The sequence below is a fragment of the Narcine bancroftii genome, chromosome 8, assembly GCF_036971445.1.
Source record: "Narcine bancroftii isolate sNarBan1 chromosome 8, sNarBan1.hap1, whole genome shotgun sequence".
NCBI lineage: Eukaryota > Metazoa > Chordata > Chondrichthyes > Torpediniformes > Narcinidae > Narcine > Narcine bancroftii.
Genome location: NC_091476.1, coordinates 48,732,280 through 48,755,601, shown reverse-complemented (window position 1 = coordinate 48,755,601; position 23,322 = coordinate 48,732,280). Strand labels below are relative to the sequence as shown.

At 40.5% G+C, this 23,322-nt stretch overlaps 1 protein-coding gene across 9 annotated transcripts in view; it reads left to right on the top strand.

Annotated features, from left to right (window-relative positions):
* The window catches only part of hdx (highly divergent homeobox), a 155,657-nt gene that overhangs the window by 39,503 nt on the left and 92,832 nt on the right, over positions 1-23,322 (top strand). For all 9 annotated transcript variants that reach the window (XM_069893650.1, XM_069893651.1, XM_069893643.1 and 6 more), the window contains 2 exons: positions 639-785; positions 16,156-17,262. In XM_069893650.1, the coding sequence (XP_069749751.1) occupies positions 639-785; positions 16,156-17,262 (1,254 nt within the window). The remainder of the gene's footprint in view (positions 1-638; positions 786-16,155; positions 17,263-23,322) is intronic.

Here is a 23,322-nt window from a genome sequence, read left to right as displayed (position 1 = left end):
TGATTACCTTAGAGGATAAAACTCTCCCTTCAGCCCAACTCATCCATGCGAACTAAGTTATAATATATTCTTAAATATATATTTTTTTAATCTTGTGGGTGCACAAGTTCAGCAGTTCTAAATTTAGATATACAACAGGCCCTTTTGGCCCTTGAGCCCAGGCCGCCTAAGTACATCCGGAACATGTTTGAGCATTCATTTGTAAATAGTAAGTTCTGAAAGACATTTTTCCATTTGAAGTCAGGACAGTTCAGCACATACTAGCTGTTGCACTGCTAGTTTTCTTGCAAAAAATGGCCCTCTTTTGGTGATCCACAAGGAAGAGCATATATCCCCCAGCCATTTTAATTGGATAGCAAATTGAAAATGAGCTGTTTTAGAAAAAAAAATTTGAGCTGGTCTTGCCCAGAATTAATCTTGTCTCAGATACTCATTCAGAATTTTAAGTTCGAGTTCAGGTTTATTGTCACATTTACCAAACTACTATGATAGGTTGTGTTATGAGCAGTCCAGATGGACACCTCATATATAGTACAACAATAAAAATGTATTTTTGTGTATCATGAATCTTCTGCACAGTAAAATCTTTTTGTACTTTTCAAACTAATAACAGTTACTGTACTTTCTTTTTTTTTTAGATGAATCTACGTTCTATATTCACAGAGGAGCAGCAACGAGTATTACAACGTTATTATGACAATGGAATGACAAATCAGAGTAAAAATTGCTTTGGATTAATAATACAATGTGCTCGTGAAACAGGTTTAGATTTTAATGTAGTCAGGGTAAGTAGAATAAATATTTTACACAATGTTGAAATTAAAAGAGCTGCAGCTACTGGAAATTCTCAACAGTCAGCCAGCATCTATGGAAGAGAAGCAGTTAAAATTCTGATGATATTTCAATGACCTGAACTGTTAATTTTGTTTTCATCCACCACAGATGCCCTCTGACCTGCTGAGCAATTAATTGAAAATCTTTCACTTGCATTGAATGTCTTCATTGTAAAATGTTCATATGTTATCCTTTGTAAAATTTTGTAGGATGCTTATTTTGGACAAGACTAGCATGAACAAAAGGCAAATGTAACTACTAAAATATTCAGAATGTTTACCAGATTTGTTGATTTTGTTTTTTTTAGTAGAGTTGATCCTTTTGCCTGGAATGTTCATGCTGACTGTTATTTGCCCACCTACACTGAGCCCATTTACCAATACATGATTAATAGCCTTCAATGGCAATTCAAGTTGTCCTTTAGTATTTCTAAAATATGGGACAACCCATTTCCACCATTCACCCTTTTGCTTGCCTTGAAATCAGCCAGGGGCCACAGGACATTGAAAAGGAGTGGTGGGGTGGGTGGGTGCACAGACTGATATCATTTAAAAAAAACAAGTTTGTTATATACAGTAGGAGAGAAGTACGGAAGGAGCCAACTTGACTGCTTCACAGGGAAGAGGGGCCATAAAATTTACCTTCAAGAAAGGCTTAGGCTCAAAACATTGGTTATATATCTTTAACTCCTATGGATACCGCAAAGACCTGATGAGTTCCTCCAGCATTTCTTTGTTTTTACTATAATCACTGTGTCTGCAGACTTTGATGTTTCATTCCATAAACTTTGAGCAGAGTCCTAAGGGAGCCACAGCCAAAAAAAGTTGAGAATGGCTGATCTAAGCCATTGCTCCAACTACCTGCCCAGCTGCCTTCTGAAGATTGGGGTAGCACTATCCCTCCTTTTTTTCAGCCTGTATATGACTGACTAAGATGGCAGAGGTCGACAGCATCGAGTCCACGCTGCTGAAGATCCAGCTGCGCTGGGTGGGTCACATCTCCAGAATGGAGGACCATCGCCTTCCCAAGATCGTGTTATATGGCGAGCTCTCCACTGGCCACCGTGACAGAGGTGCACCAAAGAAAAGGTACAAGGACTGCCAAAAGAAATCTCTTGGTGCCTGCACATTGACCACCGCCAGTGGGCTGATATCGCTTTAAACCGTGCATCTTGGCGCCTCACAGTTTGGCGGGCATCAACCTCCTTTGAAGAAGACCGCAGAGCCCACCTCACTGACAAAAGGCAAAGGAGGAAAAACCCAACACCCAACCCCAACCAACCAATTTTCCCCTGCAGCCGTTGCAACCGTGTCTGCCTGTCCCGCATCGGACTTGTCAGCCACAAACGAGCCTGCAGCTGACGTGGACTTTTACCCCCTCCATAAATCTTCGTCCGCGAAGCCAAGCCAAAGAAAGATATGACTGACTCGAGAAGCTGTCCTGAATACCCCTTAAAAATTCACGTCTGAGTCTTTCACGTTAAAGCTATTCAAGATATAACTTGGGGAAATCAGAGTGGTTGAGTCACAGTGGTAAGGTTTTGGCTCAACAGGCTTCAGCAAGAACAGGCAAGAGACAAGGGATAATAAGAGTTGAAGTAAGAACGGGCCATCCTATTCGAGGAACAGAAAGGATTCAGCACAGGTAGGGCAGGTTTTAGATATATATTTTGTTCTTCTAGTCATAAACAGCATGAATGGCAACCAAGCCAGAGGAATGCTCCTCTTGCAGAATATGGGTTGTCGGGGAAGCCAGCAGTACCCCTGACAACTTCACCTGTGAAAAGTGCATCCTACTGCAGCACTTGACAAGCCGAGGTAAGGAATTGAAGCTGGAGTTGGATGAAATCTGGATCGTCTGGGAGGCAGAAGGGAGTGATTAAACTGGAGTTACAGGAACACTATCGCACCAAGGAGCCAGGAGAAGGTAGATGGGTGACAGTCAGGAGAGGAAAAGGGAGCAGTAGGCAGTGCAGGGCAGCCCTGCGGCTGTTCCTGTCAATAGTAAGTATACCATTTTGGATCCTGTTGGGGACGTCACAGTGATCAGGACTCTGGCACAGAGTCTGATCCTGTGGCTAAGAAGGGAAAGGAGGAGAAGAGGTGTATTGTGGTGACAAGGGATTCCATATTTAGGAGGACAGAGGTTTTGAGGAATAAACCAAATATCCTAGATGGTATGTTGCCTCTCTGGTACTAGAGTCTGAGATATCTCCGATCAAGTTCATGAAATTTTCAGGAGGGAGGGTGAACAGCCAGATGTTGTGGTCCATGTAGGGACCAATGACATGGGAAGGGTGAGGAGGTCCTGCAAAGAGAGTTCAGGGAGTTAGGTACTAGGGTGAAGGACAGGAACTCCAGGGTTGTGATCTTATGCTATCTTATGCCACATGCTAGTGAGCTGAGAAATAGGAGGATAATGCAGCTTAACACGTGGCTATAGACATAGTGTAGGAGGGAGGGATTCAGGTTTTTGGATCATTGAGCTCTCTTCCAGGGAAGCTGGCACCTGTTCCAATGGGATGGTTTGCATCTGAACTGAAGGGGGTTCTAATATCCTTGTGGGAAGGTTGGCTCGTGCTGCTCTGGAGGGTTTAAACTAGATTTGCAGGGGGACGGGAATCAAGAGTGTCAGAGCAGATCAAGGAATGGAGGAGGGAAAAGGTGATGTGAAAATTGCAGGACTGGCTTCTGTTACTTCAGACTCAATAGAATGGGGGGGGGGATGATAGAGGGAGGAGTGGCATTGCTCTTCATGGAAAATATCACAGCTGTGCTCAGGCAGGACAGACCAGAGGGCTCATCTACTGAGGCTATATGGGTGGAGCTGAGGAACGTGAAAGGTATGACCACACTAATGAGGTTGTATTATAGACCTCCTAATAGTCAACGAGAATTGGATGGGCAAATCTATAGAGATAGCAGACAGCTGCAGGTCAGGTACCGCTTATTCAAAGTTCGGAAAACTGAAAAGATTCAAAAACCTAAAAGTTATTTCGCACTGACATGATGTCACAAGTTGAAAAAAAATCACCACCAGACTTGCCCATGTGGGGCTCTGATGCTCTGTTTGCATCAGTTTGGTAACAGAACTTTGTGGTACAAAACAATCTTTCCTTTTGGCCGGGAAGATGCCAGACAGATGTGTCCAAGTTTTCAGCATCATCTACAGCACTAGGGTGTTCTCAACATCGGGTGCAGTGCCATCTGCATCAAAGAAGTTTCCTTGAGCTCCCGGGCAGGAGCAGGGACCATAGTTGAGGACCAATGGGGAGATAGAGATCAGCATCACCAGTGGGGAGGTGTCGGGGACTGGCAGCGGCGTATGGATGTGTTGATGCCAGTGGCAGCAAAAGGCAAAAAACATTGTTAATGAGGCAGATGACACTGGAGAAAATATTTGAAAAAGTCATCGATGAGAATTTCTAGTGTTTGGTGCTGCACTTATCTTCTTTTGTAAGCAGAGATCATTTTTTTTCTTAAGTACTAAACATTGTTTCATGTGAATCGGCACTCAAAAAGGCTGCTGTTGTTTGTCGTCGTTGTTTAACCGTTGATTCTACCGATGTTACTGTGCTGATTAGTTCCATTGTTCCAAAAAACTAAAAAAAAAACAAAACTGAAAAACGTCTGGTTCCAAGCGTTTCAGACACTGGGTACTGTACCTGCAGTAGCTTCTAATTTTCCACATATTGACTGGGACTTCCATACTGTAAAAGGGATGGATGGCTTGGAGTTTATCAAATGTGTTCTGGAAAGTTTTCTAAATCAATATTTAGAGGTACAACTGGAGAGAGTGCAATACTGAATACCTTATTATGGAATAAGACAGGGACTGGTGACAGAAGTATGGTGGGGGGACATTTTGGAACCAGTGATCATACTGCCATTAGTTACAAGTTAATTATGGAGAAGAATAAGTCTGGACAAGAAAGACCTCAAGAAATAAATCAGGAAGGCTAAAAGAAGACATGTGGTTGCTTTAGCAGACAATGTGGAAAATCCTAAGGATTTCAACAGGTTAAGAGCATAAGGATAGTAAAGGACAAATTGGTTCCCTTGAAGATCAGGGTGGTCAGCTTTGTATAGAGCCAAAAGTGATGGGGGAGAGCTTAAATGTATTTTTTTCCATCAATATTTACTCAGTAAATGGGCATAGAGTTGTTGGAGGTAAGGAAAACAAGCAGGGAGGTCATGGAACCTATAGAGATTAAAGAGGAGGAAGTATAAGGATGGATAAATCCCCAGAGCCTTTCTCTTGAAAATTGAGGGAAGATGGTGTAAAAATTGCAGGGTCTCTGGGAGAAATATTTAAAATATCCTTAGTCACATGAATGGAGGGTACCTTATGTTGTTCCATTGTTTAAAAAAAAATGCTCCAAAAGTAACCCTGGAAATTATCGGCCGGTGAGCCTGACATCAGTAGTAGGTAAATTATTGGAAGATGTTCTAAGAGATCAGATATATAATTATTTGGATAGCCAGAAACTGATTAGGGATAGTGAACATAACTTTGTTTGTGGTAGGTAGTGTTTAACCAATCTTGTAGAGTTTTTTCAGGACGTTACTAGGAAAGTTGACGAAGGAAAGGCTAAAGATGGACTCTACGTGGATCTTTGACGAGGTCCCACATGGCAGGTTAGTCAGGAAGGTTCAGACACTAGGTATTCATGGTGAAGTAATGAACTGGATTGGACAAATGGCTGGACGGGAGAAGCCAGAGACTACTGGTGGGTGATTGCTTTTCAGACTGGAGGCCTATGACTAGTGGTGTGCTTCAGGGATTGGTTTTGGTACCATTGTTGTTTGTCATCTATGCCAATGATCTTGATGATAATATGGTAAATTGAATCAGCAACTTTGCAGATGAAACTAAGATAGTAGGTGTTGTGGACAGCGAAGAGGTTTTGAAAGCTTGCGGAGGGATCTGGACCAAATGAAAAAATGGGCTGGAAAATTGCAGATGGAATATAATGCAGACAAGTGTGAGGTGTTGCATTTTGGAAGGACTGTTATGGAATCCAGAGGAGCCCAAAAACCAGCAGCAATAGCTATGCCCCATAACACAGGGTTACTTAAACAAAAGTTGTTTTTAATTCTAATTGAACAAGAAAACAGAATTAAACTTTTAACTTATTTCTCAACCTACCTAACTACTTAATCCCCCCCCCACCCCACCCCTCTAAATCCAAGAGCAGGTGTGTGTAATGTATATTTAAGATTAGAATAGTTATTTGGATCACAGTCCAATCTCACTGGTTGTAGGCAATTCTTGTACTGTGCACAGAAGTTAACATGAACGAAGTTCACCAGTCTTTGGTGCTTAACAGGCAAATGGTTACCACTCGGGAGGGTTCTTGTGGTTTTCAGAGAGAGATTCCTTTTCCAGGACATCCGCAACTGATTCCTTCTCAATCAGTCTTGCTGACAAAACTTGCCCCCTTCAGGGTTCTCCAGATGATCCTCTTTCTTTCAGGTCACCTTTCAAATCGTCAGTCTTCTCCTTTGACCAGAGAGCCTTCCAAAGTTTGGCAGCTTTGTTCTTCTGGAAATAATTTCTGTGACTCCTTTCTCTGTTTCACACCTTCCCTCTCTGAGAGCAAAACAGTTCTCTGCCTGCAAAGATCATGTGCTCTCCCAGGCAAGCTGCTGTCAATACTTTGTTGCCTCCTGCAAAAAGCATTCTGCAAAAGTCCTGCAAAGATTCTGTTTTAAAATGTGTGTGTGCAAGCTGCTCTAACAATTCCTCCCAAACCACCTCTAAATACTCTATCACAGGACAAACTGAGAAAGGACGTATACGGGAAATGGTTGGGCACGAAGGAGTGCAGTAGAACAGAGGGATCTGGGAATACAGAAACATAATTCCCTAAAAGTGGCATCACAAGTTGATAGGGTTATAAAGAAAGCTTTTGGCATAATGGTCTTCATAAATTGAGTATAGGAGTTGGGGTGTTATGGTAAAGTTGTATAAGATGTTGGTGAGGCCAAATTTGGAGTATTGTGTGCAGTTTTGGTCACCTAACTACAGGAAAGGTGTCAATAAGATAGAGTGCAAAGAAGATTTACTAGGATGTTGCTTGGTCTTCAAGAACTTATTTACAGGGCAAAGTTAAACAGGTTAAGAGTTTATTCTCTGGAGCATAGAAGAATGAAGGGAGATTAATAGAGATATTTAAAATTATGAGGGGGATAGATAGAGTAAATGTAGATAGGCTTTTTCCACTGAGATACAAACCAAAGGACATGGATTAAGAGTGAAAGGGGAAAAGTTTAGAGGGAAACTTCTTCACATAGAGAGTGGAGGGAATGTGAAACGAGCTGCCAGCTGAAGTGGTGAAGTGCTCAATTTTAACATTCATGAAGAATTTGGACAGTTACATGGATGAGAGAATTATGGAGGGCTATGGACTGGGTGCAGATCAGTGGGACTAGGCCAAAAATATGGTTCAACACAGACTAGAAAGGCTCTGTTTCTGTATTGTAATATTCGATGGTTTTAAATCCTTTCATACTCAATCCCATGCAACTCTCTGCAATTTGCATGCAGTAGAACTCCAATAATCTAATGTCTGAAATCTTGATGGTCTGTATTTTGACATGGGGTGATGTTTTACATACTGCTTTCAACTCATTGGCATCCTGGTTACCCTGCTGCCTCTCAGATCACCAGAATGCCAGATCTCAGATGCTCCCTTTCAACCATCGAGCCGTAGTAATCTCCTTTCTTCTCATGGTCTTCTTACTGTATCTATTCTTCATTTTGCAGCTAACCATTAGAAGGCTTGCAGTATTTCTTCAGCAAAGTGATTGCCACTTTTTTGTTTTTATTTCTAGTGATTGCCACTTTTTTGTTTTTATTTCTACCCATAGAGACCTCATTTGAAGAAGTTGCAAGAATATATTCCATCATTACTCCAGTAATAGTTTCCTTCATCAATATTGAAATGTTCCTTTTCTGTAGCATTCTTTTTCCACCCTCCATCCCACCACACCTGAAAATACTATACTTTGTGATGTTGCCTGTCCTGCCCTTCTTTCAAACATGCCTCTGAAAGCAACAATATTCTCGTGAGTTGATCAATGTATCTGTCTCGCTAATTGGACACCTTGCATTGGAGTAATCATACTTTAACCTTGAATTCCGCTCATATACATCATGAAGTCCATGTTCAGTCTGCCTAATCGACTTCCTTAGTTGCTGTTCAATATTTGAGCATCACCCCTCCTACCCTCCACCTAATTAGTTTGAACCTTCCTGCAGGATTGCTTGCTCCATTTCTGTTCTGGTGCAACTAGCCCTGCTGTACATGATTTAGAAATCTTATGCTCTCCCTTCAATGCCATTCTGTGAGCCATTCATTCATCTGACTTATTCCAGCACTCATTGGCATATCTGTTGTTGAGAGATTGAGATACATGTATTAAGATATAAAGCAAACCTTTATGCATGTCCATCACTGAGAAAGTTTGTTGCCTGAGGGATGATGCCTTTTTTTTGTAGTGTTCCAACAACATTCACCCTCCCCTCCCCTCCCCCACCAAAAAAATCACCTATGGAGTACAGCGTCCAAATTAAATTGCAATTGAAATATCTCAGTTTTGTTGTTTTGCTTTTTTCTGATTTCAAACTTAACTTGGGTGATGAAGCTTTATTTTAAATTACATTCCACTTTTGAAGTTTGTTGATGAATTTAACCTTGAAAATGTGAGTTTAATTTACAGGAAGATACCCATCAAAGCCATTCCTTCTCTGCATGATTGGCAGCTGGTATTCTGTGATCATTATTCATCAAACATGCTAGATCTTTCTTGTCCTGCAAGCTTAAATAAACCTACCTGCAGTCTTGGCAGTTTTCTGACACCAATGATTTTTGTCTTTGCATAGCAAGAACACCAAAGGTAATTTTTTACCATTTGAATATCATTAGGTTCTTGCAATTTGCATGAACTATTTCTAATAGGTTGTCAGGTGGCAATTTAATGCAAGTGCAAAGTTAAATTTGTGTACTGTTGGTATACTCAAAATCATTTATTGCTTTGAAATTGCACAAGCCTTGAATTAAATAATATCAGGTTGCAAGATTTTTCTTTGATCATTTAGTTTTTATAAAAACATTTATGCTGATGTTGCAAGACTACTCATTTAGATTGTTTAGATTGATACGTTAGATTCAATGTTTTAAAAATGGAGGAAGTTAACAAGAATATGTATTCTCACTTTGGCATTTGGAAAGTTTGAACAGTGAATATTGAATCTCAGACTAGATCAAGAGTGAATGAGTTAAAACAGAACTTTATTTTAGGATTTTGAAAAATAGACTTGTTTCCTGTGGAGCGAGATACCTGCTGACCATTCCATGAGGTGATCTGAGGCAGTCCCGCTGGGTGATACCACCACAGAAACCTGCACCAGGGCACTCAATGACACATCGGTGTCCAGATTTGGGGTCACAGATCACCTAGCCATGAGCAGGGAGGCACAGTTTACTTCTGGGCAGTGCTGGCTAACTTCCTGGGGCATAGCTCCACCACATCACAGAGTACTACCCTCAGGCCAATGGATTGGTGGAATGGTTTCACAGGCAACTTGAAGGCTGCCTTGATTGCCCAGCTCAAGGGTCCCAACTGGATGGACAAACTCTTTGGATCCTGCTGAGGATTCGCACTGCGCCGAAGGAAGGCTTCAATGTCTCGGCAATGGAGATGGTCTACAGCACATCCTTAATCATTCCAGGGGTGTTCCTGGCCTCCAACAAAAGCCCAGAAGACCCTGCGGCCACTCTTAAGACCTTGCAGAAAAAAACTGGGGTCCCTGGTCGTGCAACAACCCACACCACACGGCCAGCCCAAACATAACATCCCCAGAGACTTAAAGATTTGTCAGTATGTGTTTGTGCAAAGGGGCGTACGCTGGCTGCCCATACATTGACCCTACGAGGGGCTCTACAGGATTATCTAGGACAACTGCTCCACTTTTGTACTTGATGTCGCCAGTAAGGAGAAGACCTTTACTCTCTACCACCTGAAGCCAGCATATCTGGCCTGTGACCAGGCGGTCTCCACTCCTCCCCTGCAATGCAAGAGCAGACCACCCAAGTCAACAGTCAATGGGCCGATTGCAGGATCTGGGGGGGGGGGGGGGGTGGTCCTTTAGCACTCGTGCACAGAAACGCGGACCAGCCCACAAAATGGCCATCGAGAACAGTGACCGTGTAGACCTGGAGGTGATACCCCATCATCCCAAGTAACCTCCCGTGCAGTGGGAAGACTGGGAAGTGTGGTGGGAACACCAGCCAATTCCAGGCCAGCGCTCCAATGACACGGTGCCCTGATGTTAGCACCTGGGGCGCATGTAAACATGATGGCCAGTGCAATAAACCAGCCTTGACTTCAAGGCTTTGGTGTGCTTGTTGTTCTTCTATAGGCATTTCATTTCAACGTGTTAGAGCTGAAACCATGGGTCACAGGCTTGAATGCTCAGAGGTCTTGACTGGGATAACTGTGACTATTTTGGCTAATAAAGCAAAACAAAAAAAAATGAATGAAAGTGACAGGAGGCAGGGAAAATTTGGCATTGATGATGCAACTAATTTTGTCTCAAACAAAATAAACAAATCTTTACTCAACTTTTCCTGGCTCACTTTCCCTGTGCCTGCTCTTTGAAAGACCAGTCTGATTTACTTTCCACTCTTTATAAATTGCACTTGCAAATATTTTTTTCAAGTGTACATCCAATTTATTTTTGAAGTTATTGAGTCTGCTTCCACATGCTAATCACATGCTTACTTCATTTCAAATGATGTCTCTCCTCCACTCTGGTTCCGTGGATAATTATTTTAAATCCATGTCTACAATTCACTGTCACCTCAACTGAGAGAAATTCTGTATATGTTACCATATAAAAATACTTTGAATGTTACTGGTAATTTGCTTTTAAAATATTGTGAATTAGTACTATAGGTGTGTAATAGTTGAATTTTGTGGACCAATTTTTAGGTTAAAATTTAGGGGATTGATTATCACACACATACTACTTTTGACTGTGGTAAGTACCTCCATGGTTTGAGGCATCGGGAGCTCAGGTAGGCGGGCAGGTGGCTGGGACCAGGTGGTAAGCCTGTGTTCGGGGCATGAGGAGCTCAGATTGGCGGCCTGGGCCAAAAATATTGGGTTTGGTGCCTAGCAGCATCAGCCCATTGGTCAGCGGTAAGTGCCAAACTTGGGGTAGTCTTATACAATGAGTATAGCTCAAAACCTACAGTTTAAGTTGAAATTCAAGGGATTGTTTGAATCAAGAATAGTCTTCTATGCCGGCATATATGTAGTTTCTTCCTATCCTGGCGCATCCACTAGCAGAAAGAGTTTCTTCCAATCTAAGGTATTTAAAATTTATGCCTTGAATGCATGATTGGGTAAATAAACAGAATGTTTGAAGTCAAAAATTAAACTGGGATATACAGAACAAATGGTGTTTTAGTCTATCTCTTGATTGTCAGCATAACCCCAGCACTTTTTTTAAAATTCAAAATTGTTGTATTTACACTTTGCTTGCCCATGAGGAATTGATGTGCTTTTCCAGAAAGGTGATTTGGGAAGAGAAGCAGTGGAACTAAAGAGCACATTTCAAATGAGTTGATTCTTGTTCTATTATGCATTTTTAATTTAATTTTTGTTTTTGCAAATGTGCGGAGTGAGCATTGATTGAGCGATTAGAGAAGTATGACTACACTAATATGTTATAATGTTGTACTTCGTACTAATACATAACATGCATAATAAAATAGCATGACGACAAGTTGTATGAACAATTATAACAGACCTTTTATTCCATATGATAGAATCATTAAACCATTACACTACATCACAGAAAGGCCATTAGGGCAGCAAAAGCATGAAAAACCAGCAGTGGACAGTGGACATTGTAGAACAACAATTTGAAATGCCCTTGCCTTTCAACTGTTTGGTGACCATTGCAATTTTGCAAATTATGGGCACAATACAATTTCCAGAATCTTCTGTCCTTCATAATTTAAACAACATGAAATAAAATAAGTGATCACTTACTCCACTCCCATTGCTTGCAGTCTGTGGAGAGTCCAATTGAATCAGTTATCTGCCACTATTCTGTGAGCGGCGCTGCATGCATGATGAACTGAGCTCTGCAGACTGAGGTCACAGACGGCACAGATCTCAGGCTCAGACTGGCGCATGCTTTTTTTCCGAATGCATGGCATGAACATTGGCACATAGCATTGGGACTATACCACCGGTGCCTGAGACCTTGCTGCTGATTGGGTGAATGCAGCTTCCACAAGCAGGAGGCACAAGCCTTGATTGAGCGATTTTGGGGGGGGGGGGGGGGAGCATTGGGTGCATGCTGGAATATAACAAGGAAGAGTTTAGGAGCCTGGGCCCCAGCCCTTGAGTCCTAACAATCATGATACACCACCTGGGCCGGCAGCAGGCACCAAACTACCTATATAACTGGTAGTTCAGTGCTTCAGCTGCTGGCTTGGGCCATGTCGTGCTCAACTGGGCTCTCCACCTTCCCAACCACCAAACTATTAGATTTTTAATGTCTCTCCAACTGAATTGGGCCTTAAAAATCTAATAGTTTGGTGGTGGGAGGAACTGAGGAAGGTGGAGGATTTGGGGAGTGGGTGTCAGACTGCTGGTAGTGGGTTTTTTTTTAATAGCAGCTCGGTCAGAGCACCTGAAGCTGGAGTTGAGGCAGCCATTTAGTTAAGTAATTAGTGGCACACTTGTGGGCATGTGTCACTGGGAGATACTGAGAGGCCACCTCAGTGAAGTGGCCTCTCAGTCAATCACTGCACATCCACCAGAATGCCACTAATTACTTAAGTGTCTGCCTCTGGGCGCTCTCTGGGGCGAGGTGAGCTGCTTTTCAACCTGGTCCCCCACTCAATCATCCTCGTTATCCATTCCACAAAAAATGCAAATCTTCATCATGACGCCCCTGGCTCGCTGCCACCGGCTCCAAGCATCCACTGCACATCCATCACCCCAGAAATAGTGTGACGCTGACTCTGGCCACGCCCACACTACTGCTGGCTTCTCCCACGCAGGCACAAATGCAGAAAGTAGAGACCAGGTGGCAGGTGCCTAACCTTCACTGAGTCGACGTTGAAGCCAAGGGGTTCGGATCTCCTTACCCTCCGACTAATGGTTAATCCACCACTGCATGTGTTATGTCTGGTTGTGTATCTGCACGTTTTTGCACTGTGGATTGTGAACACTGTTTCGTTGATACTTCGTGTATGGTGCAATCAGGTGATAATAAACTTAAGTGACTTGTTATAACAGTACCTGCATGCTGATTGTTAATGCCAAGTGAGTTTGTTAGTAAGACCCATTTTCCACACTTAACTTAAAATCCATATAGAAATATTTTTAAATAATTTGAACAGCATACATTGAAGTTAATTATTAAAACTGTATATAGTTAATGTTTCAATAATTGGAATGAAAACATGATATTTAACACAGCAAATGCACCTTCCCATCCATGTGTTATTTACATTATTACAGCTCCTTTCATTTGCTCTTTTGAAGGAAATAAATAATGCAAAAGAGAAAGATGGTACAATATAAGAACACATTTACTGTTTATCAGGTCTTGATAATTGCATGTGTTTTTACTAAGCACTAGTCCAAATTTGCCTCAGTTTTCTTCAGGCTGACTTCCAGGCCAAACATTTTGGCAGTTTCCGCAAAGCAGGACGTCAAGCGCTGAAGAGCTGGCTCTGAATGGGCAACTAAAGCGGCATCATCTGCAAAGAGTAGTTCACGGACAAGTTTCTCTTGTGTCTTGGTGTGAGCTTGCAGGCGCCTCAGATTGAAGAGACTGCCATCCGTGCGGTACCGGATGGAAACAGCGTCTTCATTGTTGGGGTCTTTCATGGCTTGGTTCAGCATCATGCTGAAGAAGATTGAAAAGAGGGTTGGTGCGAGAACACAGCCTTGCTTCACGCCATTGTTAATGGAGAAGGGTTCAGAGAGCTCATTGCTGTATCTGACCCGACCTTGTTGGTTTTCGTGCAGTTGGATAATCATGTTGAGGAACTTTGGGGGACATCCGATGCGCTCTAGTATTTGCCAAAGCCCTTTCCTGCTCACGGTGTCGAAGGCTTTGGTGAGGTCAACAAAGGTGATGTAGAGTCCTTTGTTTTGTTCTCTGCACTTTTCTTGGAGCTGTCTGAGGGCAAAGACCATGTCAGTGGTTCCTCTGTTTGCGCGAAAGCCGCACTGTGATTCTGGGAGAATATTCTCAGCGACACTAGGTATTATTCTATTTAGTAGAATCCTAGCGAAGATTTTGCCTGCAATGGAGAGCAACGTGATTCCCCTGTAGTTTGTAGAAAACTGAGGTCCTCCATCAGCCAGCTCCCCACCATGACTACCAGCCCCCCCACATCTCCATCGGGCACACAAAACTCAAAACGGTCAACCAGTTTACCTATCTCGGCTGCACCATTTCATCAGATGCAAGGATCGACAATGAGATAGACAACAGACTCGCCAAGGCAAATAGCGCCTTTGGAAGACTACACAAAAGAGTCTGGAAAAACAACCAACTGAAAAACCTCACAAAGATAAGCGTATACAGAGCCGTTGTCATACCCACACTCCTGTTCGGCTCCGAATCATGGGTCCTCTACCGGCACCACCTACGGCTCCTAGAACGCTTCCACCAGCGTTGTCTCCGCTCCATCCTCAACATCCATTGGAGCGCTCACACCCCTAACGTCGAGATGGCAGAGGTCGACAGCATCGAGTCCACGCTGCTGAAGATCCAGCTGCGCTGGATGGGTCACGTCTCCAGAATGGAGGACCATCGCCTTCCCAAGATCGTATTATATGGCGAGCTCTCCACTGGCCACCGTGACAGAGGTGCACCAAAGAAAAGGTACAAGGACTGCCTAAAGAAATCTCTTGGTGCCTGCCACATTGACCACCGCCAGTGGGCTGATAACGCCTCAAACCGTGCATCTTGGCGCCTCACAGTTTGGCGGGCAGCAGCCTCCTTTGAAGAAGACCGCAGAGCCCACCTCACTGACAAAAGGCAAAGGAGGAAAAACCCAACCCCAACCAACCAATTTTCCCTTGCAACCGCTGCAATCGTGTCTGCCTGTCCCGCATCGGACTGGTCAGCCACAAACGAGCCTGCAGCTGACGTGGACTTTTTTACCCCCTCCATAAATCTTCGTCCGCGAAGCCAAGCCAAAGAAAAGAGTCCAAATTTGCATGTTTTCAGCTATGGTTTTAGCTGTCCCTTTGTGTTGGACATATATGCACACATTATCCTTTATCGTCTGCAACTTTTGTGGCATCGAGTGTAAATTTTTTTATTTTTAAAATTTAGATATACAGCACTGTAACAGGCAAATTCAGCCCTACGAGTCCGTGCCGCCCAATTTACACCCCGTTAATCTATACCTCAGTATTTTTTTTTGAAGAGTGAGAGGAAACTGGAGCCCCCCCCCCACCCCGGAACCCACGTCCAGTCCCGATAGCTGGCACTGTAAAGGGGTTATGAAACTGAGTTCTTGTTAAATGCATATTTTCAGCCAAGTTCCTCATTTGGAAGGCAGGGTTAAGAGGAAAAAGGAAGAGGGAGAAGGGGCACCATTCATTTGTCACTTTTTCCATTAAAATTAATCATTAGGTCAACCTTTCCTGTGGAAAATCTGCCTATAAATTGCCAGAATCATTATTCTGCCAAGTTCTGGAATTGTATGCTGAAACTTATGCACGTAAATGTGGTTTGAAACTAAAATTTTAAGATGTTTTACCAATGTGGGAATGATGTGTGGAATTGGAATGGTTGCACAGTTAGATGTTCTGGAGGTGACCTGTGGGCTGTATAAATAAACTAATTCATGATCACATGGATTGATCTGCTGGGCGCTGGAAAGTATGAAGCGAGCTTTAAGTTGAAAGTGGCCAAGAAACCAACAGCTGCGCTGCGGCAAGAACATTTGAGGTGCATGAGAAGTTGGTAAGAGATTGGAAGAAGAAAGAAGAGACCAAGAAAAATACCAAAAAGGCCATGTTCGTCTACCTGGTCAACCGCTACGGACTCAAAAGGCTGACGTGGCCTGTTTCCGCGCCGTAAATGGTTATATGGTTATAACAAACATTTATGTTACGTGTTGATTTGTTACTTGCTACACAATTTAGTTTCTGCAGATTTCAGAGTTTAAAGGTTTGAAATATGTTCAATATGTTTTCAGTTAAATATGTTCTCAATTGATTTGCTGTTGTTTTTTTTTTAATGCTTAATTATGTCTTTTTTCAGACTTGGATTGGGAATAAAAGAAGGAAATTGAATTCTACAAAATACAGTTTGGATGATGCACCGTCAACACAGGGTTCAGCGGGTAATGGTATGGTGGGAAAATCTGAGATACCAGTGAAAAATACAAGCCTTATATCTCCATCCCAGTGCCAGCAAACAATTCTAACATCACCAGGCAGAAATGTCATGGTAACTGGTGTGTTTACTTCTACTCATTCTGCAAGTAGGCAAGGATTGTCTCACCAGAAGGATGGCCACAGATGTGAAGTTTCCAATCTGGCAGCCAGGCCAGCAGGGCGAACAATGACAGAAATGGAATTACAACATGTCTCAAGTCAAAGACAACCTGTCTCAAAAAACCCTGGGATTGCTTTTTGTGAGAAAATTACTCCTGGATCGAGACCGTTAAATCTTCATAGCCCCACCAACTCTATATACACAGCAAGTACAAAAAATTATAACCCTGTTTATGTTCAGACAGAACTAAATAGAGTGCAAACATCAACAGCTAAGTCAATTGCTGGGTGGCCAAAACCGCTTAATTCAACCATTGCAGAATGTCCGCGAAAGCTCAATTCTGAGCCACCTTTCTCAAGAAGTGTGTCCAGCTGCACGTCTGATTCAAAGATTACAAGGAATGCAGGAGACCCTGCTGTCAGCTCTCTTCAGATTCGTGATGTATACTCGCTAGCAGGGAGTGAGCAGTCCCTAAAAAACAGAGGGGATCTTGCATTTAGGAACTCCTGTCATATGGAAAGTGGGTGTTTTTCCATTGCCATGGAAACAGGAGATGTTGATGAGTATGCAAGGGAGGAGGAGCTTGCATCAATGAGTTCAGAGCTGAAGAATCATCCAAGAGTTTCTGAACCAAATACATCAAAAGAAATGGAGTGCACAAATTCATCTGTCCTAACACCAGCAAAGCACATTAGCTCACTCCAGACAAGTGCAAGAGATGCAGGTGCAAATATATTCTTTCCCAGTGCAGAATTCAAGGCACCTGGGACAGCAGTGACCTTGTACGGAAATTCATCAGAGGACACGTTGAATCCCTGCCTTTCATCAACTAGAAACCAAAGATCAACTCCCAGTCAAAGCAACTATCAGGTAACTTTTTGACAGATCTGCCTGGAAATGGTGTGCATTTTGTAAAGGTGAATACTATGACATGTCCTGGATATCTAATTTTGTGAAAACATGGGTTGTCTTTGACCAATTTGGATCGAGACTAATTGGAATTAGAAAATTAAGGGAACTGATTGAGTTGATAAAATCTAACTACTGAATGAGGTTTCAAGAGGATATGGATTAGCTAAATGAATAAATGAACGTGGCAATGGAATATAATGTGGAGCACTATGAGATTTTTGAATTTGTTGCAAATAATTTAAAAAAGCAGGTCATTTGGGAATTATTAAACAGGGGAGGAAAGGAATGATTGACATTTTGGGTTGAGGCTCTGCATCTGAATAGAGCAAAGGAGGAGGATAGCCAGTAAATCAAAACAGAGGAGATGGGATGAAGTGAGGTAGGAACTGGTGGTGATGGGTGAACCTAGATGGAGTGAGGGATGATGGCTAGGTAAAACCAGGAGGGGACAGGATGGAGTTGGAAACAGAGGGTGGGGGTGATAGGTAGAAAAGATGGTGGGAAGAAAGAGCCTGTTGGGAGGAGCAGAGGGTGAAGGTGGAGACAAAAGGTAGAGGAGAATGAGTGGAGGCACAAGAGGTGCAAATGCACCATTTTGGTGTCTTTGCCTCAAAAAAAATCTGCATGCAAGATTCCTTTGACTGGATCCAGAATGGTGGATTTGCTGCTTAAGGAGAGATTGAGTAGACTGGGCTTGTCAACTAGAATTTGGAAGAGTTAAAGAAACATTAAAATTCTTAAAGGACTTGAAAAGCTCAAAGCAGGAAAGGTGTTTTTCCAAGCTGAGAATTCAAGAAGCAAGAGCATAGTTTCAGAATTCTGGGCTTTGATACACAAATTTCAAATATGCACTTTAAAGGACTTAAATGCAGGCAGAGTGTGAAGTGTTAACCAAACTTTGCAAACCAAATTTAACTTTTAAAAAAAAGATACAAGTTTGAGTCAAAGAGACATGCAGCACAGAAAGAGAACCTTCAGCCCACCTTGTTCGTTTTGGCCATCTTGTGCCAATATTAATCCTATTTAACAAAATGGCCCCTAGCTTTCTGTGTCATGGTATATCAAATGCTCAACTGAGCACCTCTTAAATATTAAGAGCATTTTTGTCCACTTTGCCGTAAGCATTTCATTTAAGATTTAAGAAAAAATCTTCTTTAAATCGTTCCTAAATTAGCTCTTATTTTAAATGTTTGCTCTTTGATTGCAACTATCTCTGCAAAAGGGAAAGTTTTTTAAACCGTGTTCTCTATCTATAGCCCTCATAAATTTGTTGAACCTTGATCCAGTTTTCTTTCATCCTTCTCCCTTTTAAATCTGTTTGGGACTAAAGGGACTTTGTTAGCATTAACACAGAAACAGCGATGGAAAATTCACCAAACATGGTAAATTCAAAATAATTTTTAATTAAACTATTAACAACATAACATTTCTTACTTGTTTCTAGACTTAACTCTAAATTTAACCCCACTATGTGCAAATGTAAGTGTGTGTGTGTGTGTGTGTGTGTGTGTGTGTAATTAAAATTCCACTCTGAAAAGTCAATTTCACTCTTGCTTAAAGGTCTTAAATTCTCAGTTCAGAAATAATTACAAAGCGCTTTTAAACATCATATCTTCAGGGCTCTTTAATCACAATGTGGCTATTTTCTTCCACGATGAATTCACAAACTCAGACAAGAGTTAAATGAAGTGACCAAAAAAAGGGATCGAGTAGAATTCTATCCTCTTTTCCAAAGAGTCAGCAAATGTGGTCTACCTTATTTCAAAAGCCACTGATTCTGTGTTCCCTTTTTCCAGGAGTAATACCCAACAGTACCAATTCTGGTTACTGTTACTTAACCCTGTCTTTCACAAGGCTTCAACCCTTGTGTCACAGAGTTTTGACTTCTGTCAATTCCAAACTGAACTGATCCCTTTGTCTCTCATTTCAATAATATAGTTTGCCAAAATATGTGACTGTTACATCATCACCAAAGTCAGTCTTGGAAACCACATGATTATCAGTTTTACTTCCTCCAAAATTCTGTTCCTTTTTCAAAACCACTCCATATCTATAATAACCTCTGACCTAATCACTGATCGAGGCTTAAGTGGTTTTTATTGAAAACAGATGGCTTCCTCAACAGTTATGGAGTAATCAAGACTCTCTTCAAATCCATGATCTCTGTCCTTCCCAGCCATGTCGACTCTGAGAATGAACTCTCTTTGAAAACAATGGCTCTCTATAAATGTGCTGTGACCCTGTACCAGCCCACAACTAAGAATACATATATAATATTTTAACTCTATAATTTACTTTACTAAGACATTTTTATATATGAGAAATATGGTTTAACATTAAACTAAAGATTAACACATCTATTACACTCTAATGAAACAAACCCAGGTGACTCGGTCTCTCCTCATAGATGAAAATGTCTTATCCCATGCAGCTTCTTCATAAATCCTTCATGTCCCTTCTCCAGTGCAGTCACATCCTTCTAATGGAATTCCTATCCAGATTGTTAGTGTATATATAACACCCAGCAGAGAACTTATGGTACACTGGCCATAGGTTTCTAATTTTCTACAATTGCCCTCTGTCTTCATATTACCAAACCATTTGATCCAGTGGGCCTAATTGCTGAGTTTCATTGGGCTCTTACCTTACGGACCATGTTCCATTGTTGGATTTTGTCGAAGGCTTTATTGAAGTCCATATTGATTATAACTATGCTGCTTTTGTTAATACATTTAACAACCTCTTTTTTTTAAAAAAAGCCTAATTAGTCAGACAATCTCCCCAAGAAAGCCATGCTAATTTTCCTTGATTAATACTCGACTCATATTGATCCTGTACTTCAGAATCTATTCCAATAATTTCAGTACTTTGTTCATTCCTGTTGTGCTTCCAGGCTAACAATCATCTGACACCTCCTCAGTTGACCAGAAAAGATTTCAAAATGTTATCCAACCTTCTACCTTCTCCCCAGAGCAATGTCATATTAGGCCTTGGGGATTTATCTACCTTTAAGTTCATGAAGATGTACAATACCTCCTCCTTTTCATTGATTTTTTTTTCTAGAATTCTGCCAATTCCCCCTCCCTGAATTCCATGACAGTGTACCTCCCCATTATACATGCAGGTGAGAAATATTCATTTAAGATCACACTCAGGTCCTCAGACTCCACGCACTTCCCTGGTTGCCCTCTTGCCCTTGTTATGGAAAATGTTAGATGTTGTTACACTTGTAGAAGTGTTCAAACTGCAAAGTCTTTTTTTGCAAACTTTATTTAAAAGATAACAAAAACATAACATACAGTGTAGAAATAATCAAGAAAATTTTACATTAACACCCCTCCCACCCCTACAGCCAGCTCCCTTAGGGGGAGCAAAAAGAATTATATATATATATATATTTTATAAATGTTAATAACATTTCAAAGTACATCTAAATGCATATACTTCAAATACAGAGACCACTTACTAACAAAGAAAGAATAATTATCATGTAAATTATACGTAATTTTTTCCATAACAACAAATACTTTCAATTCAGCATGCCAATGTGCTATATTAATCTCAGTATCGTCTTTCCAAGTTCAAGCAACACATTTATGCTCTACTGATAACTCCAAATGTACAAAAGCAATTTGAATTTTATCCAATCCCATTCCCCTTAACAAATACAAATTTCCCAACAAGAAAATCGTTGGATCTTATGGTAATATAAAATTATATAATTTCTCCAAAACTTCTTTAATTCCTTGCCAAAATGATTGAACGTTAATACAGTTCCATACAGCATGTAGAAAGGTTCCAATACATGAACCACATCTAAAACAAGAATCCGAATTACTAAACCCATTTTTTTTTTTTAAACTTTTTCGGGGTCAAATATAATTGATGTAAAACATTATAATTAACCATTCCATATTGTACATTAGTCAATTTAATTACATTGTCCTGACACATATTCACCCAATCATCTTCAGGAAAAAATAAATACTAAATCACTCTCCCATTTAAGTTTAAATTTCTCCCAATCTGGTTTATCCATACTATCTTGTAACAAATTATACATAACTGAAATATAACCCTTGGAAGAAATTAAAGATTCAAATCTCGACAAAGTAGGTAAAATCATCTCTCTACCATAATTATCTTTTATCAAAGCTCTAAGTTGATAATACACAAACAAAGAATTTACAGGTATATCAAATCTTTCTCTCAATTGATTAAAAGAGAGAAATTGCCCCTCTACAAAACAATCTTGTATTGTCTTGATACCTTTAGAGTCCCAAATCTTTAAATGATTATTAAACATTGAAAAAGGAATAAGCTGATTGTTATACAATGGAATTTAAAAATAGATAATTTATCTTTCACCCCTAACACCCTATTTTTTTTAAACTAAATCTTTAACAAATGCTTCAATATTGGCATATCATATTGCTGTAACAAAATCAAATTCCAACAAAATATAAATTCATGTATTTCAACCCTAGAAATACACGCCATCTCCACTTTAACCCAGCTAGGAGGCTGATCTAAATCCATCAATCTACTAATAAATTTCAACTGGGCTGCTTCATAATAATTTTGAAAATGTGGTAGTTGTAGTCCACCCAATGTATACTCCCATGCAACACCATTTGAGCTAGTTTACCTTTCCATAAAAACTCTCGCACTGCTTTATTCAAATCTTAAAAAAAGCCCTTAGAAAGTAAACAAGGTAGTGACTGAAATAAATATTGAATGCGAGGAAAAATATTCATTTTAATACAATTAACCCGACCAATCAAAGTTAATGGAAGATCTTTCCACTTAATCAAATCTGCTTTAAACCATCTTAATATAGGTTCATAATTTAATTGGTATACTGATTGATAATTCATATCCATAAACACACCTGAATATTTAATTTTACTTGTCCACCTTAATTTTGTAATTGTTTTAAATTCAGAATAATCTCCACTCCAACTGGTAAAATTTTACTTCTATCCCAATTAACTTTATATCCTGATAATTCTCCAAATTTCAACAAACACTCTTGCAATTGTTTCAACGACCATTCTGGTTCCATCAAATATGCCAACACATCGTCCGCAAATAAATTAATTTTATATTCTTCATTCTTAACCCTCATCCCTCTAATTTATTTATTTTGCCTAATATCCTGAGCTAATGGTTTAATAACCAATGCAAATAGGCCTGGTGACAATGGGCAGCCCTGTCGGGTTGAATGAGTCAATTTAAATGGTGAAGAAATATGACCATTTTAACCCCCTAGCAATCGGCTTCATATATAAAGCCTTAACCCAACCATTAAAAAAAAGGGCTGAATTTAAATTTCTCTAACACTTTAAATAAAAAATCCCACTCAACCCTATCAAAAGCTTTTTCTGCATCTAATGGTTAGGTTGCTTTCAATATGCGTTGACCAAAGTAATTAATCGAAATGTATTATCTGATGCATTTCTATTCTTAATAAAACCTGTTTGATCAACGTGTACCAATTTAGGAAAATATTTAGCAAGTCTATTAGCTAATACTTTCACTATAATTTTATAATCTACATTTAATAAGGAGATCGGTCTATATAAAGACACTTTTAATAGACTCTTTTTTTTGGAATGATAGTTATTAAAGGACTTGAACATGATTCTGGTAACTTCTGATCTTCAGTAACTTGATTCAACAGTTCTCCAAATTCATTAGAAAAATCATCATTAAAAAAAGTTTATGAAATTCAACAGGGAATCCATCATCCCCTGGGGACTTTCCATTAGGCATTTCCTGAATAGCTTCCTTAATTTCAAAATCTGTAAATGGAGATTCCAGTTCTTGAACATTATTTCCATCTAATACCAGTAACTTTAATTTAGATAAGTAAGAATCAATAGAACCATTATCCTGTTTCCCCTCAGAAGTATATAATTTTAAATAAAATGAATTAAACTGGTCATTAATTTCCTGAGGTTTGTAAGTAACTTTTGAATTCTTCTTCACAGTAATAATAGTTCAAAATGCCTGTTC